Below are 17,675 nucleotides of genomic sequence, written 5' to 3'. Positions count from 1 at the left end.
ACTATTCAAAGTGCTTTACAGGCAAAGGTTTGAACAAACCAACCAAAAACCACACATATTTTTAAATTTTTTTTTTTTGGTGTGGTTTATTTTTTTTTAAAAAGTACAGACAGTTAAATAAAGTCCACACAGATTCATTAGAATAACTAAAACTGATTGAAAAAGACAAATAATAACGATTGTTTAAAAACAGTGGGAAAAACTTATCAATTCTTTATTTTATATTTTGTATTTAAAGATTTGCAAGACCACACTTATCAAAAAAATAAATAAAAAAGTGAAAAAATTAAAAAGACCTGAAATGAATATTAACCGTACCCAGTGTCAGGATGGGAGTTGTTTGGGAGGGGGCTTCTTAATTCATGGGGGTCTGTTACTCAGGTTCACCATAAAGGACAATAAAACTGAACACAAGATGTAGTAAACTATGATACACGGAGTCTAGGCAACCAAGAGCAGGGGTACGAGTGACTGTTAATATCGATATGTCATGATGTTGTAAATGGTTTTCCCAAATGGGAAAAAAATAGCTTCCACCGGAAAATTACTGGTATATTCTACTTACGTCACGCCAATTTCTTTTTACCGTAAAACGCTGTTTACGTTGTACCTTAATGTCTAACATGATCCCAGTAGAGGCTTGACAACAGTTTTCGACAAATGACAAATCTCAACAATTTTAAATCACATTTCAATACCATCAGAGTTTATTATTTCTTAATGTTGTTAAAAAATATCCCTCGTTTCTGTGTGCATGTCTTGCGCAATTCACGGTGATTACGGTACTAACCGGAATTGTCGTAGGAATCGCAGCTGATATAAGGACGTGGTTTGTTCCGGTGAAAAGTGGATTTTGCTGCTCCAAGGCGGACGGTTTTAGGATAGATTTTTATCATGTTTTAATCAACAAATGTACATATTTTAGGACTTTGGGATTTTGGGGGAATAGTACAATGAAACCCGTGTGTTATTCCTCGGAGAACTCGGCGCTGTGATGCGTCCTGAAGCTGCCCAGCTCACCATCGACTGAAGAAACAATGCAGGCCTAGCTAGCAGCTAACGTTAGCCAGCCGAGGCTTATCGGGTAACGCTGGTCCAGCAGCCTGCCGTGGGATTTAAACCTCGGACGAAGCCGTGTTTTGAAGCTGTAATAACGTCATATGCGGTATGTCACAACTGTTTTTTATTTCATAGTGTGCTTTGTGCTCCCTGCGCCTACCTTAACCTAATTTTGTTCAAGTCGCTGATCATGTAACGCCATATTTTCACAAAGTTAACGTGTTAGCATGTTAGCACTAGCGAGTTGAGTAATCTTAGCTTGTTGATCGTAGCAGTCTGTGGCTTTATAGATTTCAGTGGCTACAAAAGCGTCGACAAACGTGTGTTTTATTTATTTTTTTAAATGGTAGCGATAGGGTCATGTCTCATAACTTTGTCTTGAACACAACGTTCCGTCCTGACGGCCCCAGTCCCCTGTGTCAAAACTTTACTAGTAAATGGAAGCTGAAGCTCAAGAATTCCTCAGAATCAGACCCACAGGATACAGCCCCCCCTTTAAATTAAGGATCGCTGAGTGAATCTGTCCAGAAATACTCCATGATCTGTCCTAGCACTGGTTTAAGTAAGAAGGTTTTCACTTCTGGCCTACATGTTTACTTGTTTAAACAACACGGTTCGCCTGGTTTACTTTTGATTGATCATATCAGTGATCTAAATTGGAAAAAAGACTGCCTTTTTCCAAACACAGAACTTCCTTACATTTCCACCCCACCCCACCTACACACAGCCAAAATTCAAAGCGATTTTCTTAGAATTACTGAGTAAGGAAACAAATAGTTCAGTCCTGAGATAAAGTACAAATGGATTGTCCCCCCTCGATATGGAAGTTCTTCCATCTCATCAGTTTGCTTATGCATTTTTAAAAGTAGTTATTCATTCCCCACTTAAGGACTTTTTTTTTTTTTTACATTTCATCATTTGCTGCAACTTTTCGTAACTGTTTCTTACATAATATTAATAACAAGACTATCCAGCTGTCTTCCAGTTATGCAAAAATAACTTCCTTCTGGGTGCAGCCCCTTGGTGGAGGACAAAATCACAACAAAAAAACCCCAGAACTGAAACCAGTAGTATCTTACAATCCTAATAAAGATCAAGTTTCGGAATGAGTACTGACTGCACAGTTGTGACATTCACAATATGTTGTGATAGTACATTTTTAGAATTTCACCTTTTTATTAATAATGTGTGTGTATTTGCATTTACCCTCGTACACTAACGTTTACATGCACTTGTAAAGACCATGCATATCATGGCAGGCTTGAGTTCACTTGATTGAAATACGTGTCTTTGTCACAAAAAATGACCATGCATTTTGGTTCTTTCCTAAATGTATTACAACTCTTTGAAATATGACAAAATCTGCTGATTTAAAAAACAAATACATATAGCAATGCTTATATTTGGTGAAATGTCCCTTGGCCATTTTCACCTTCTGGCAAGCTTGGGGTTAACAGCCTCACCTTCTCTTCTCCAAACATATTTCTGGTCATTGTGACTAAATAGCTCAGTTTTGTTTTGTCTGTCCACAGAACTTTGCTCCAGAAGGCCTTTTCTTTGTCTAGTTGAACTGTGGAAAACTTTAGTCAAGCTTTAAGGTGCAGCATGTAGTGGAAGGGCTTACTTCTTGTATAGCAACCTCTCAGCCCATGGCGATTTAAAACATGTTTGACTTTGGACACTGACACTTGTGTTCCAGCAGCTTCTAGTTCATTGCAGACTTGCTTTTTGGTGATTCTTGGTTGACTCTTGACCGTGTTTTTCAGCAGCAGGGGATGGTTTGTGTTTTCTCCCTGATAGTGCCAGTGACACAACTGTACCATGCACTTTATACTTACAATTGTGTGCAGTGTTTATTTTGGGATCTGTAGGTGCTTTGAAGTGGCTCCAAGTGACTATCCTGACTTGTTCAAGTCAATGATTTGCTTTTTCAGATCTGTGCTGAGCTCCTCAGGCCTTACCTCTGTATTGTTTTTGGCTGAGTCTAATGACTGCATCAGATGGGCCTTATTTAAATTGTTTCACAGGAGTCAGCAGCTGTAGTCAGTATTGATCACTCACTAGGAGTGCCACTAAATTTTATTAATAACTTACTATGTCACCAGAACAGATCATTTCTAATACTTAAGTTGCTGTATGTGCATATTTTGACCTAGCACATCATATTTCCAGAAGCCCTGTAATACATCTAAAAAAAAAAAAGTGCTTTTTCTCTGACAATGTCAGATATTTTAATGATTTCACTACAGAAAAAGCTGTAGGAGTCCTTTGAAACAAAGGAGACTGCAATGATATGTGTCGTCTTTACAAGGCTGTGTAAACTTTTGTTCATGACCTTGTGTGTGTGTGTGCGCGCTGTAGTTGTGATAAGGAAACGTATGCATGTTTTAATTTGAAGAAACTGTTGATTTAATTTAAGTTGATGTGGACGTAGTAGTCTGCAGTGCTGTTGAAATGTATTACATTCTACTGAGAGGTATTTCTAGTGTTTAGTCTTGTTGTTTCTGTTGTATTAAGCTGCATTACTTCTAGCTACGTGTACCAAAAAAACTTCCCACAAAATATACACAACAATGTGTCAATATTCACTCAAACAATTATTCATAATTGGAAGAGATTTTTAGTAGCGATCGACCGATTATTAGCGTGGGAAATAGCAGATTACATTTAGACTGTTCTTTTGATTATTACCTTTCTTTTTTTCTTTAAAAAAAGCAAAACAACAACAACAATTGCCAATCAAACTTATCAATTTGAAAATGCACTCTTTTGGCCCTGAAGCAGTGGCCTTTCTATTTGTAGTCACCATCTTTGTCCCACCCACAGTACTCTAAGTGGTTGCATGTCACTAGCAATAGCCTATCAACACTGAAGGAGAAATGTCTTTCAACAGTTTGGTATTTGAGTTTGTCTTGTCTACATGTTCAGGGGCGTTTCTAGAAAAAAAATGTATGAGGGAGCACACCATGTCGAGGGAGCGATGCAACCGAGGGGGGGGGATGGTGCGAAGCCTTTGAAAAAATTGAAGCTTAAATGGGACATTCTGAGGGAGAAATTTTAGCTCATGAAACTTCAGAAATCAAGACATTATCGACTGTTGAGCAATCGCTGTTTGGTTAGAATTGTAATACAACTGTACTCTATAAATGAAAACAGGACAAATACTAGTATTGACAAAACTTCTATTTACTAGTACTTGGAATGTTCTTACACGCTCGTACTGCACCATGATACACATACATGTACTACTACGGCAGCATGTAAGAACATGGCCCAAGTGTTACTAGCCCTTAGAGGTCTTGGCCTGTTTTGGCCGTTTTTGCATACTTTTAGTTTTGTCTTTATATACTACATAAAAACATGTTTACCATGCCCATGTTTGGTATCTTTTTTTTTTTAGCACAACATTCTCTATATGATCTGACCGTTATTTTTTCACTTTAACCAACTATATTAACATTTTGGGCTCAAAAACACACAAAAAATACAAAATCCGATTTGAAGAAATGTATTATTTATGATAATAAAAACCACACATGCTTAACGAAGCATTTTGAAAGTTGAAAATGTTTTCATAGGTTGCAGATGTGAATTTGAAAAGGTCAATTTAATATAAAATCAATTATATACAAATATATACAACTATATATGCAACTATACGAAGCAGGTGTGGCTTTCTTTCTGTTTTTATCTGTGCCACTACTGAAAATAATTTCTGTCCAAAATGAGGCAGACGGCCACATTACAGGACCTGCACTTCCAGGGACTTTCTTTCACTTTTGTTTTGTCCGTCACAAAAAAATTGATCACAAAAAATGACGGAGATTTTGAAAGAAACGCGACGCCCGCAGCGCGTATTTCATATGCTTATAATTTACACGCATTTTTTGTCACGCATGTTCCTAACATCATATCTCCGGTTTTACGTGGTCTATCGACATGAAACCAAAACTGGGAAAGAGTTTAAAGTCTGAACTTTTGAGAGCAGTTGACAGCATCACTGTATATACGATAGTTTCCTGTTGTGACGCCTCGAACATGTCATATGATTATATCACGCCAGCGTGACGGCGGACCTCTAAGGGTTCAATCTACATTTTGGTAAGAGGGCGCAAGGCAGGAGTATGAGGGCGCAGCGCCCCTGTAACATTATTTAGACAAACCTCTGATGTTAATACAAAGATTTTTATTCTAACTGGGAATGTACATTGGTTCCAAATATCAATGGCTTATTTTCTTGATTACTAATAATTGGTATTGGCTATGAAAAAAACATGTCAGTCAACCCGAGTCTTTACTTGGTGCAGGTTCTTTATCATATGTCTAATTCTCTTCTTCTCCTTTATCTTCTCGTCTGTACAGCTATGAGTTCTCAGCTGCAGGTCTTCTCTCCCCCCTCAATCTCCTCCAGTGCCTTTTGTCGTGTCAAGAAGCTCAAGGTGGAGAGCAATGTTTGGGATGTGTCCACCACGGAAGCTTACGGCTCCATAGCAGGCCAGTCAGCATACACGTTTACCCCTGCCATGGCTGTGCCGCCCTTTGCACCGTCCCTGGTCTTCCCTCCTACAGCACCTGGCTCCAGGGGTCAAGTGGTGGTGCGGGCAGCTGACAGCACTGGCAGTCTTCCCCGTGGATCCAGTCGACGTGTCACTGAGCAGGCGACATCCTCCTCTTACGCACATGAGACGTCCTCTGAAACAAGGGGGCACAGGCATGGGCAGAAGCGAAAGATCGAGGAGGCCAGTGAAGGCAGTGGGAGTGGATGTGGCAGTGTCCAAATATTAGAGGAGCTCTCAGCTCCTGCAGCAACTTACTCCACCCGTACGGGAGGCGGTGGAGGAGGGGGCACAGGCCAGTCCATACCTCACTCAGCTCCAACCACCAAGAGCAGCAGTTCCAATGGTGAAGGGGATTATCAGCTTGTGCAGCATGAGATCCTCTGCTCGGTGTCCTGCAGCTATGAGGTGCTGGAGTTCTTGGGAAGAGGCACGTTTGGACAAGTGGCAAAGTGCTGGAAGAGGGGCACCAATGAGATCGTAGCAATCAAGATTCTGAAAAACCATCCTTCATATGCTCGTCAGGGCCAAATTGAGGTAAACGGATATCATTTTGTTTATAATGTCATTTGCAAATGACATTGTGTCTGCATGTTATATGTGAATGAATTCATGAATTTAGTTTGGATTGACACTGACAAAATATTAATTAGTTAAAACCACTACAGTTCATTAACACTACATTACAAAACTAGGATATGCTGTAAAACTAGTTCACTGTATGCTGCTTACTCGAGTTCAGTCTGGCTTGCATATCCATGAGTCTCTGATTATTGTGATGGGTTGGGGACATTAAGCTGAAATGTGACTGATATGAAGTGCCTTTTTGTCAGTGACTGGGATACTATTGACACCCAGCATCATTAATCATTTTGGAGCAAACTGACTTGATGAAACCTGTAATTGTCCCTCCGACAGAGTAGAACTACTTTGCTGCACTTCACTGCTCTTGCAATTCCTTGATATGAAACAATGAAAAAGCTTTTTTTTTTTTTTTTGGCAAGTAATATGGAGTTATTTCTTTTTAATAGGTGGGAATCCTGAACCGACTGAGTGCAGAGAATGCAGATGAGTACAATTTTGTGCGTTCGTACGAATGCTTCCAACACAAGGGTCATACCTGCTTGGTTTTTGAGATGCTGGAGCAGAATCTGTATGACTTTCTCAAGCACAGCAAGTTCAGCCCGCTTCCACTACGGCACATCAGACCCATCCTGCAGCAGGTTAGCAAATCATGAACTCTGAATTGAGAAAAGTCCTTTTTTCGTTTGAGTTTTCAGCCTAACTATTATTTGTGTGTTCGTATCTTTAGGTGGCTACAGCACTGATGAAACTGAAGAGCCTGGGCTTGATTCACGCTGATCTGAAGCCTGAAAACATCATGCTGGTTGACCCTCTCAGACAGCCCTACCGGGTGAAGGTCATTGACTTCGGCTCAGCAAGTCATGTATCCAAAGCAGTGTGCTCAACCTACTTACAGTCTCGCTACTACAGGTAGGTGTCAAAAAATGCATCTGTGATGCATCTCACCTTGTAATGTCACGAGGGTGAGCATAGCAACACAACATAGCGACATTACTATGACACACCTTTTCAGCTCTGCTCTGTTTCTTTCTTACTCGTCCTTTAATCTTGTCTTTGTTGTTTAGGGCTCCGGAAATCATTTTGGGCCTGCCATTCTGTGAAGCTATCGACATGTGGTCTTTAGGCTGTGTGATTGCCGAGCTGTTTCTGGGTTGGCCTCTCTATCCTGGCGCCTCTGAGTATGACCAGGTTAGTCCTTATGTCAGTGTTTCCAAGGTCATATCTGAAATTCCTGTGAAAGACTAATCTTTGAGATTGAATAAAGGCCTAGTATGCTATGAGCCTAAATATACCAGAGCACTGCAGAAGAACAACCACAACTAAGAAGAACAAGGGTATTGTTTTGCCTCTCCCTGATACTTAAGCCTGAAGGTTTTCTTCCCTGTGTCCAGATCCGTTACATTTCTCAGACTCAAGGCCTACCAGCTGAGTACCTACTGAGCGCCGGCACCAAGACCAGCCGCTTCTTCAATCGAGGCCCTGACTCCAGCTACCCACTCTGGAGGCTTAAGGTTAATATAACCTCATACAGAATCCTACTGAATATCTGCTTATTAAATAGTCTGTGAAAGATTTACAGGGATATATCATCATAGCTAAATATGCTAAAATATAAAGAAGACTTGCTGCTCCTTCTGATTTTGTTGTTATAAATTGTACCTGTAATTTAAGGTTTAGGAGAAAAGTTTTGTCATGAAAGACAAACAAATATTGTTTTCTTTTACCAGACCCCAGCAGAGCATGAAATAGAGATGGGCATCAAATCCAAGGAGGCCAGGAAGTACATCTTCAACTGTTTGGACGACATGATGCAGGTAGATGGAAATAAGTGCCAGGAAAACCAGGAAATCGCATTAACTATACCACCTGTCAGTAATGTGATCATTTTTCATTTTTTATATATTTCAGGTCAACCTGTCATCGCACTTAGAGGGAACGGACATGCTGGCTGAGAAGGCTGATAGACGAGAGTTTATAGACCTCTTAAAGCGAATGCTTCGTCTGGATGCGGACAAAAGGATCACACCTACAAAAACTCTGGGGCATCCCTTTGTCACAATGAGTCACCTTATAGAATATCCCCACAGCTCCCAGTAAGTCCGTCTAATAAAGTGCATATGTTTGTCAGTTTTGGGTAGGTGTTGATTTAAATGTAATTTCTGAAACGCTTATACTCATTCCTCTCCAGTGTGAAGTCGTGCTTCCAGAACATGGAAATCTGCAAACGCCGGAGCTCTTATGACAGTGGGAAATCCCTGTACTCCACCAATGCAGTCCCCAGCGCTGCAGCAGGAAACCTCACAGTTACCTTTAGTAGCCAACTCAACCAGCATAACCAGGCATGACTCATATTTTTGCCATAGAGTTTCACACTTGTTTATGGACCTGTAATCCTGCTGATAGTAATTAGTTTTGTTATCTTAACAGGTGCCTTCTGCAGGGGGTGCGGTGCCTTTGCTGAACTACCAGCCAGCTCTGTACCAGCAGGCGACCATCAACATTCCTGGACTGGCTCAACAGAGTGTCCCAATTCCAACGCGTACTGCTGGGCTGTGTAGCCAGACCGAACCCTTCCAGCAGACCCTCATCGTCTGTCCACCCTCCACTATTCAAGGTAAAGGACACAGTTACATTCAGACTGAATATAACACAAGGTTATAAAATAATAAAAATCCTCACACTACCCTATAGTAGTTTGTGTAAAGGATTATCCAACCACACAACAGTTCTCTGAGCACTGATTGCTGATTGACACGTCTTTCCTGCTGCAATCTGACCTTTTTATGAAAGATGAGCCATCTTCCTTTTTTTTTTTTCTGTTGCTGTTTTATTTCTGTTGTTGACCTTTATATGTCACAGAAATTCCTCTTTCATTAAGCTTTAGATGCACAAACAATATTATATCTATCACTAACCTCTGTATCAGTTTAGTTGAACATATAACTGTGCTTATATAGTGACATAGGAGAAGTCGGGTTTGTTTATATGTAGCAGTATCCCTTTTTTTCCCCTTTAACCTGTGACAAAAAAAAAAACCTTCATTAAGAGACACCTGTTGTACAAGTAAACCCTGAGACATTTTTCATTTTTATTTTCTTCGTTGTACTGTTTTCCAGGGCTACAGCCAACCAGTAAGAGTTCCAGCTTCCCTGTGAGGGTGGAGAACTCTGTACCCATAGTACCTCAGAACCAGTCTGCTCAGTCGTTGCAGATCCAGCCAAGTATGCTCACACAGGTAAGCTTCTGCAAGATGTGCACATGTGTGGTCACATTTCAGATGTTGGTGAGGGGTCAGTTCTTTCAAAATGGCTTTACAGAAAATCATGATTTATTGTTTATTGCTGCGTGCGAACATATAATCAAAGAAGAGATGCAGTGTTCTGTAATTGTCAACTCTTTCCCCTGCTTTCATTTTGGGTGACCTGTGTCTGTCGCATTACAGAGGAATTCTGGATTTTGATTTTGGTGGCAATATTAACAAGCTCTAACAGGTGACAAAGCTGCTGCTTTTGTGTCCACGAGAGATGGCTTCCAGGAATATTGTGTAGTCCAACGCGCACACACTTGCTAAGAGAGAGGGAGTGCACAGCAGGTCAGGCAGAAAGAGGTGCAGCTGATACTTAACAGCTTTTTTTTTTTTTTTTCCTCTCTCTGTGCAATTCTCTGGTTCAATTTAGTGTGTAGAACTACACTTTAGATTGGAGCCTTTGTTAACAGTGACCACCAGAACAACAGCTGCCCATTTGGAATGGGTCAAGCACTGCTTAAAAATGGATTGAGTAGATGAATTTTTCACATCCATTTCCAGCAAGAGGATGGGGGGGCACAGTGTGGGATTAGGAAAAAAAACACCTCAGCACATAAGCAACATAATAAAAACATCACAACAAAACTCAAGACTTGCATGTGTGGGAGGGGGGAGGGTGTTGGGGAGGGGAGGTGTCACAGCTCAGACACTGGGGGAGCGCGCAGCCACGATGCACATCGCATCAGCCCGCAGCATACTGCCCTGTGACAGGGGTGGGGAGCCAACCAAGGTGTTGAGTCCAGAGGGTGTGTGTGTTGTGTGTATTCGTGTATGTGTAAGTCCATGGACTTCATTGCCGCCCAGACTCAACAGTGTCTCTTGACGTCTGATGCAGGTGATGAGACACGGCCGTTGTAATCCAAAATTCAATAACAGCAACTCGGGTTGCTGAAAAAGGTTTAACAACATCCCTGTGTCATTAGCACCAAGCTGAGAGCAGTGATGCTCTCTTATGCTCATTCATGGATATCCTGAGTACATCCAAAAAGTCTCCCTGTTGGGGCTCTCCTTTCATGCCCCTCTCCTCTTGCTGCCAGCAGAGCTGCCCAAAGTTTGTTGGAGGAGAAGGGCTGTTTAGGTTTTTCAAAAGAAAGGTTTCATTTAACAAAGGGAAGCTGCTGGTTATTTAAGTTTACACCCTTTGTGTATTGAAATCACAGAAGATGTAGTTCATACCATTTCTTCTGTCTGTGTGTTGCCTTGGCTTTGCTTTCAGAACTGATTGAATCACCACTCTGGGCCAAGCTTCTTATTCCCAGTCTTCTAAGTGGGATGGAGGCCAGATGTGTAGTGCAGGAGGCTCATCTGGCTGAAAAAGCCAGTTAATTGCTGTTTGTTAAAATGAGGAATAATTACTGCACACTGCAGAGGTCAGGTGTCCAGATGGCCTGTGGTGCCAGTGTGCATGTCTTGTGCAGCTGGTTTTATCTGCTCTGTCCCTCAGCCTAGAAGGACATTACTTTTCATCATGACCTAACATGCCCTCCCCTATCCTCCCTCCTCCTCCAGGGTTCCTGCACACCCCTGATGGTGGCCACCCTGCACCCACCCTCAGCAGGCATAGCCTCCCAGTATTCTCTGCCCCTTGGGCTGGGCACCGGGGTGGGTCGGCCCACCCTCCTGGAACACACAGCCACAGTGCTGGTAAAGCAACGATGACATCCCTGAAGAAAGACATGCACATGCACACTCCCTCTACCACTAACAATGCCATCTCTCCTGCCCCACTTTCCCTTTTCTTTTCATTTGTTTGCAAGTTTCCCGCTCCCCCTGTGCCACACATTGTATGGGCCTAGTCTTTGTCTTATGCATCATATTTCAGCATTTTCCCTCTTCACATGTGGACTTGTCATGGTTGTCAGAATCATGTTTGGTTGATGCTTATTTTTGTAGGGAAATCAAACCACTTTTTTTGTCTGGCATCACCTTTGTCCTTGTTATTTTTTATTTTTTAAATTCCACTTTTTAACTTTAGATCACAATTGACAAAATTCACATTCTCTTTCTTCTCCAAAGGACACCCTCTCCCCACACCATTCACATGCTTTCATTCCCCAGTCTTTCCCCATAGGTGTGCTGAGGGCATGGAGCGCATGTGTCGCTGATTTGGTCTGCGCTTTGCTTGAAGCTTCTCTTGTCCTGTCCTTCCTTGGTTTCAGCAGAGGAGGTTGCAGCTACAAAGTCTACTAAAACCCCTCTTTGACAGCCTGCCTGACTCTCTGACACACATCTTTTGTTTCAGACCCAGAACATGTGGCATGCCTTTTCCCCAAGACATATTATCAGCAGACTGTTTGGCATCAGGGAACTAAACTAATCTTTCTTAAGTATTTCTTCTTTAACAGGCACCATGGTTCTGTGTATACTTGTCTTTATACCTGATCTGACCGTTTACAGTGCTTCATTGTTTGTGCTTTGCATGATGTCATCTTGTGGATTTGTTGCAGGGCAATGCTATAATAAAGGAATGGCTTGGGAAAGGTTGCTCGCTTATCTAGCTTTGTGCTTTTGCCTGTAGAAGAGATTGGCCATTGGCTTGCCTCTTTGTATTCAGTCTCTGGATTTGTTTCTCAGCATGGCTCAATTTGTCTGGTCCATTCCAGCAATCAGAGAATCTCTGTTCATTCATACATAGCTGCTCATCCATGTTGCATGTACTGAAGTGTGTGTGGTGTTTTTCTCAGCAGGCCTGGCCCACTGGTACCCAACAAATCCTCATACCATCATCGTGGCAGCAGGTCCCAGGTGTGGCCATCCACAGCTCTGCTCACCAGTCGAATGTCACTGAATCACCCCTGGAAACGAGTCACTCAGATGCTGCCGTGCAGCAGGGACACAGCTGGCGGTGGGTTAACCAGAGCATGTTACAGTCGAGCCATGTCCAGACACAAGCAAACACACCGTCCGACTGGTGTTTGTCAAATGTGAAGCAGTGTAGTTTTATAAAAATGGGTTTTCTGTCATGTTTTTCATGCTGCTGTTACAAAATTCAGACATCTGTTTCATTTTCAATATTCCTTTCTGGAGCATCCTTCTTTTTATAGCTCTTTATCTAGTATACTCTCAAATATGACTTCTCTAATTTTGTTGTAGAAATGATCACTCAATTCACATGCAAGCAGTTTGCCATTAATTTACCTCATTCAGGATAAGTACATGAGGCACTACAAATGCTTGAATTTGTAGTGCCTTTAATTACAGAGTAGAGCTGAGTGATGCAGTACCACATAATGCAGATGCAGTGGTCCAGAGTTAGAATATAAAAATAGGAAATATTGATATGAAAGGTAAAATTTCTTTGAATTTGTGATTATCTGCAAAACATCAAAATAGTCATTGTCTCATGTCCTCAGTGTGACTGTGGTATCCACTGCTAACTTGTATGACCTTTGACCCCAACAGGAGTATAACCCAAACCAGGACTCAGCAGGAGAGGAAGAAAGTGAAAGCCAGGCGTGGAGAGAATAGAAACAGGTTGGTTAAGCCTTGCAGTTTTTGCCACTCTGATCGATTTTTGAGTCTCAGTCAGAATTTAAGTCTTCTTACAATGTGACAGAAAAACATCTCTAGTATCTATATTTTTCAAAAATGTCTAAATTATATCATGTTCAAGGAACAGCATGCCATTGCTGTTTATCTCTCACAAATTCAAGGCCGTATTACTAAAAATCAATCAGAATTTCCTCTTGGGGAGAAAATTCAATATCTGTTTCTGCTTCTCTGTCTAGGGGTATCTCTACTGCATCATTACTCAGCAGCAGTGACGTGACCCCACCCAGCTCCAGTGCCACGTTGTCCCAGCCAATTGTCATCTCTGACACGCCCAGCCCAGCAGTCAGCATCATCACTATTCACAGTGACACCGACACAGAGGATGAGCGCAAGTTCCATCCTGCCAGGTGAGAACGAGATGCTCTGCATCAAACACATTTTAGTGTTTGCTGTTTTTTTTCCAGAGCTTCTCGAACAGCAATCCAGGATTATCAAGGCTCTCTCTGCCCTCTTTAAGGCATCAGTGCTACTTCAGTACATCATTTTTACACAACTGACACTATCTCACATATTTTTTTTGTCAGAGTAGAGATAACCACCAGGACTTAGGCTGAATTACTGTGATAAAACGGTGTCATTTTGTGGACTTAACCTGTGAAATTACACTTTTTTTCCATTCCCAGTGTTGGGTTGAGCCAGCGCACCAACGTTATCAGCTGTGTGACCGTGCACGACTCGGACTCCTCTACAGCCAGCCCCCTGACTCCCCTACCCCGCACACTTAACCCAGCTAGCAGCGTGTCATCGCGCCAGGCCAAGTCTCTGGCAGTGGTGGCACCTTCAGTCAAAACACAGACATCTGAGAGGGGAGCAGTCTCCCGTGGGCGCGTAGAGACTGGTGAGAGAGTGCACCCAAGTGCTATTGTTACTTAATTGTTATAAATAATGCATTTTAATATGGGTGTGAATGCGGCACAATTTAATGATGCTTCCTACTTTCAATTTACAGTGAACTACATGAAGCCTAAGCGGTCATCTAATCGACAGCCCTGCAGTTCAGGCGAGAGCATGGAGCGCCATGGACTGGTGCCAAGCCAGTCACACCCATTAAACCTCAGCCAGGTGAGGCTGCTTTTGTCGTTTTGTTGTTGCATATTTAGGCGTTAATGACTCTTAATTTGCATACGGCAGCTTTAAACTGTTGTGAATGTTTCAACATGCTGACAGACTTGACCAACAGGAATGCGCATAAACTCTTTAAAATCCTAAACACGGTGACTAACACTGTTGTGACTGTAAATCACTTCACTTTGAAAAACAGATCAGTTACATCAGGTTTGGCACTAAACAGTCTGATGTCGGCAACATGAGAAAACAAGAAGAGCTCAAACGTGGTCAAAGATCTGTGCGCAGACTGCCGGTGCAACAGTTGAAAACATTCTTTCATCGTGCCAAAAAGATCAGACTTCAAAAGTGTGCCAGCAGACTCACAGGAGCAGGAGTCACAAGTTACAAAGGACGTCAAATCATTGTGAAGTCAAATCATTTTTGCACTTTTTTACCCTGAAAACAAACATTTTTGTCAAGGAGTTTAAAAATGTGGTAGTCCAAGAGTCAAAGGTGTTCAATGTTGAGTCCAAAGTGCTCTCTGCTGGACAAACAGTGAAATAGCATGAGAGTTCCTAAACAACCTCAAACATACTTTTAACGTTTATGTGCTGTACTTTACTTTTACACACAAATTAAAGCAAAATTTTGAATCCTTGACCCCAACAGGTTTGTGACCGTCATCAAAACATTAAATGACAGAAGCTCTTTTGAAAGAAAAGTGTTTCTTAGATCAGTGCTAAGGTGCTATGTTGCTGTTCTGGCAGCATGTGGTGGCTCGACACCTTACCAAGAGACTTTGTGTTCCTTTAATTTGTCACCCATCTGTGTGTACAATATGACCAGAATGTGTGAAGGGAAATGCTTTAACTACTTTAGATTAAATACTTAAGTAAGAAAAATCTCTGTACTGTTTTTAAATGCTTATATCTTCTTTGCCACGCGTAGGTTTTCTGCCTTCTCATTGTTGCACGGATGCAGTTGCATGTATACTGAGTGTTCTTTTTCTTTAGGTTCAGCCGGTGGTTTCTTCATCTCAGGAGCGCTCGGGGGCGTCTCACAACGACTCGTCCTTACGCCGCCAGCCGACGTTTCCTCCGGCCGTCTCAGCCTCTCACTACAGCTTCCCCGAGGTGTCTGCCCTGGCGTCAGGCTCCGCCGCCGCCCCCAGCCTGTACACCTACCCAGCCTCCACCGCCCTCTCCTCAGCTTCTCAGGCCATGGAGCAGCTGCTGGGCCGTGGTCACAGCAGCCACGGACACTCTCCCTCCGCCTATGCAGCAACGTACACCTCATCCTCCTCATCCAGGAGGGACTCGGCCAGTCGCAAGGATTCTGTCAGTAGTCTGCTGCACGGCCTCCCTGCAGCCTACCAGCACCAGTTCGCCGCTGGTTCTCCATATGTTAGCGTGACACCCCGAGCCGAGGCCTACAGTGCCTACCAGCTAAGTCCCAGGCGCCTCGCACAGTACCCCTACTTGTAGGGAATCACACACACACACACACACACACAGAGGAAAAAAAACAAACCCTACTTCCCCACATACTATCACAAAGGGACATTTAAACTGTAGAATAACTGTTTGTCACTTATTTGTTTGCTGCTTTTAACCACAAAACAGCATTTCACCTCTAGCTCATTTATATGCTCTTTTGGACTGTTTTAAGTGTTTATGAAATGTTCTTTGGTATTATTTGTAACGTATCCTTTTATTTTCCCTTAAAAACCCTTGTCTATGGCCCATATTTTATCCCCCATCGTATGTACAATTAAGGCATTGTGGTAAATGTATTTTTCACCTGTTTATCTTGAGCTTCTGTGAAGAGAGAGCATCCTCCTGTCACAAGCTGCAACAACACTTTAGGTGAGCTTTTAGATGCCTGACTTATGAGGCTAGTAAAGCGGACAGCCCTTAGTTTTTTCACGAGCCTTATTAGAAAGTTTTCACACTAATCCACTGAAGCCCTGCAATTTTGTTACGTGTATGGAAGCGTACGCATAATGACAATGAAAAGGATTCTGATTCTGTGTTTTTAGTAAACATAACTGTACTTTACTCATGTCTGTTTACTCTCAAATATGTCTTTTTACTATGTTTAAATTATGTTATGTCGGTGTGAGGTAGGAAGAGGAAGGTCCATGAAGATGTTGAAAAAGAGGTGTGATGAAAACTGTGATGGATACATGTTAATTTAAGTGCACATGTGATAGTCTGTTAATGTAGTGACAGTGTTTAGGCAGGATTGATCATGTCCTTATGCAATAGAAACTTGTTTTTGTTTTGTTTTTTAACTACATCAACTGAGTGCTGAATGTATTTATGAAGTTCAGAGTGGGATCACCATCCTGAGGAATAATGTGGAAAAGCTTTCGTTTTAAATTGTTTTCAGGAAAAAAAAAAGAAAAATAACCTTTCCCTACTTTCTCTCCTTGAAATATGAGAAGTCCAGTTTCATATGGGCTGGAAAAAATATTCTATATACATATATATATGTGAATCCTGATTGTGTAGGACCTGCTATTATGAAAATAGATTAATGGCCAGTTTAGGTTTTTGTTTTTTGTTTCCCTCCCTTTGACACTTTAGAAACGCTCACTGGGAGGCTGTAACAAACTACCCACTGTGATGCACAAGGACAGATGGATATGAGTGTATGCAAACTGTTGTCTTCTCATCAAGTGTGTGATGAGAAACCTCTTCAACTATTCAGAGGTGGTGTTGTCCTTCAAACGCACACAGATTATTTCCTCCCAAAGCGCCGTTTCTCTCACACACATGACTACAGTGTGGAGAACAACAGCCGCTGCGTTAGTCTGAATTCAGGACGGACTTGCAGCTTTTCCTGCCGCCATCTTTACTTTAAAGGAGGTGAATCTTTGGATGGTTTCTGTGGGTTATGAAAGCTCTTTTTTTTTTTTTTTTAATCCTTCCCTGTTGTGTTTGCATCAGTTTTGTGTTGTAATGTCTGAATATTTAACTGTATTTCATCTTAACATAGTATAGTTAAGAGGCTATTTGGTAGAACTAATTCAGGGAAAAAGGTTTCAGCTCAAATAATCCACTGTCACTGTTTCCAATAAAATAACCACAAATCCACTGGGCTTGTTTCATCATTCCATTCTTTTATGTAGCACGTGAGTAAGGAACATTGCCCCTATTTGTTTTGAACAAAATTACTGAGAAGCGATTTACCTCAGTCACGTCGCCTTTAATTTGTTTGCACAAATCATTGTAATCTTTTTCCTGTAGTTATACAGCAGCTAAGGGTTCCCACACAATAAAAGAGATAAGAAGCTGTTTAAGCCTTTTCCTGGATACAAGTCTTATCAGTGGCACGTTTTTACCACTGCAAGCAAATTGCTTCCACAGAATTCTGCAGAGGTTCTGTTTTTATGATTGTTCCCTGTTTTGACTGACGTTTAGTATGGTTGTAAAAGTAGTCACACTGAGCCACATGGTCAGCAGGAGTTTATACAGTATTTTAGTCACAATAATCCATGTTCAGTCAGTTTTCTAGTAATATGTAACATTTTTGTTTTTAACTTGTAAAAACAAAAAATTGTTATA

General features: G+C 41.7%; 1 protein-coding gene across 3 annotated transcripts; it reads left to right on the top strand.

The window, feature by feature from the left end:
* The first annotated feature begins 829 nt into the window (after positions 1–829).
* On the top strand, positions 830–17,205 carry hipk1b (homeodomain interacting protein kinase 1b). Of its 3 annotated transcripts, none has more exons than XM_008278607.1 (18): positions 830–1,165; positions 5,422–6,152; positions 6,647–6,838; positions 6,928–7,109; positions 7,265–7,388; positions 7,592–7,711; positions 7,928–8,014; positions 8,109–8,293; positions 8,389–8,539; positions 8,628–8,814; positions 9,317–9,435; positions 11,017–11,151; positions 12,195–12,352; positions 12,910–12,981; positions 13,236–13,406; positions 13,683–13,897; positions 14,009–14,121; positions 15,120–17,205. In XM_008278607.1, the coding sequence occupies exons 2-18, from the start codon at positions 5,424–5,426 to the stop codon at positions 15,588–15,590; spliced, it is 3,411 nt and encodes a 1,136-aa protein (XP_008276829.1). In that variant the 5' UTR covers positions 830–1,165; positions 5,422–5,423; the 3' UTR covers positions 15,591–17,205. The 3 variants fall into 3 exon arrangements, with proteins under 3 accessions (XP_008276829.1, XP_008276828.1, XP_008276830.1); XM_008278606.1 differs by having other exon boundaries at positions 12,192–12,352; XM_008278608.1 differs by lacking the exon at positions 11,017–11,151 and having other exon boundaries at positions 12,192–12,352.
* The last annotated feature ends 470 nt before the right edge of the window (positions 17,206–17,675 follow it).

The sequence above is a fragment of the Stegastes partitus genome, unplaced genomic scaffold (assembly GCF_000690725.1).
Source record: "Stegastes partitus isolate 25-593 unplaced genomic scaffold, Stegastes_partitus-1.0.2 Scaffold128, whole genome shotgun sequence".
NCBI lineage: Eukaryota > Metazoa > Chordata > Actinopteri > Pomacentridae > Stegastes > Stegastes partitus.
This window is presented reverse-complemented; position numbering and strand designations above follow the sequence as displayed.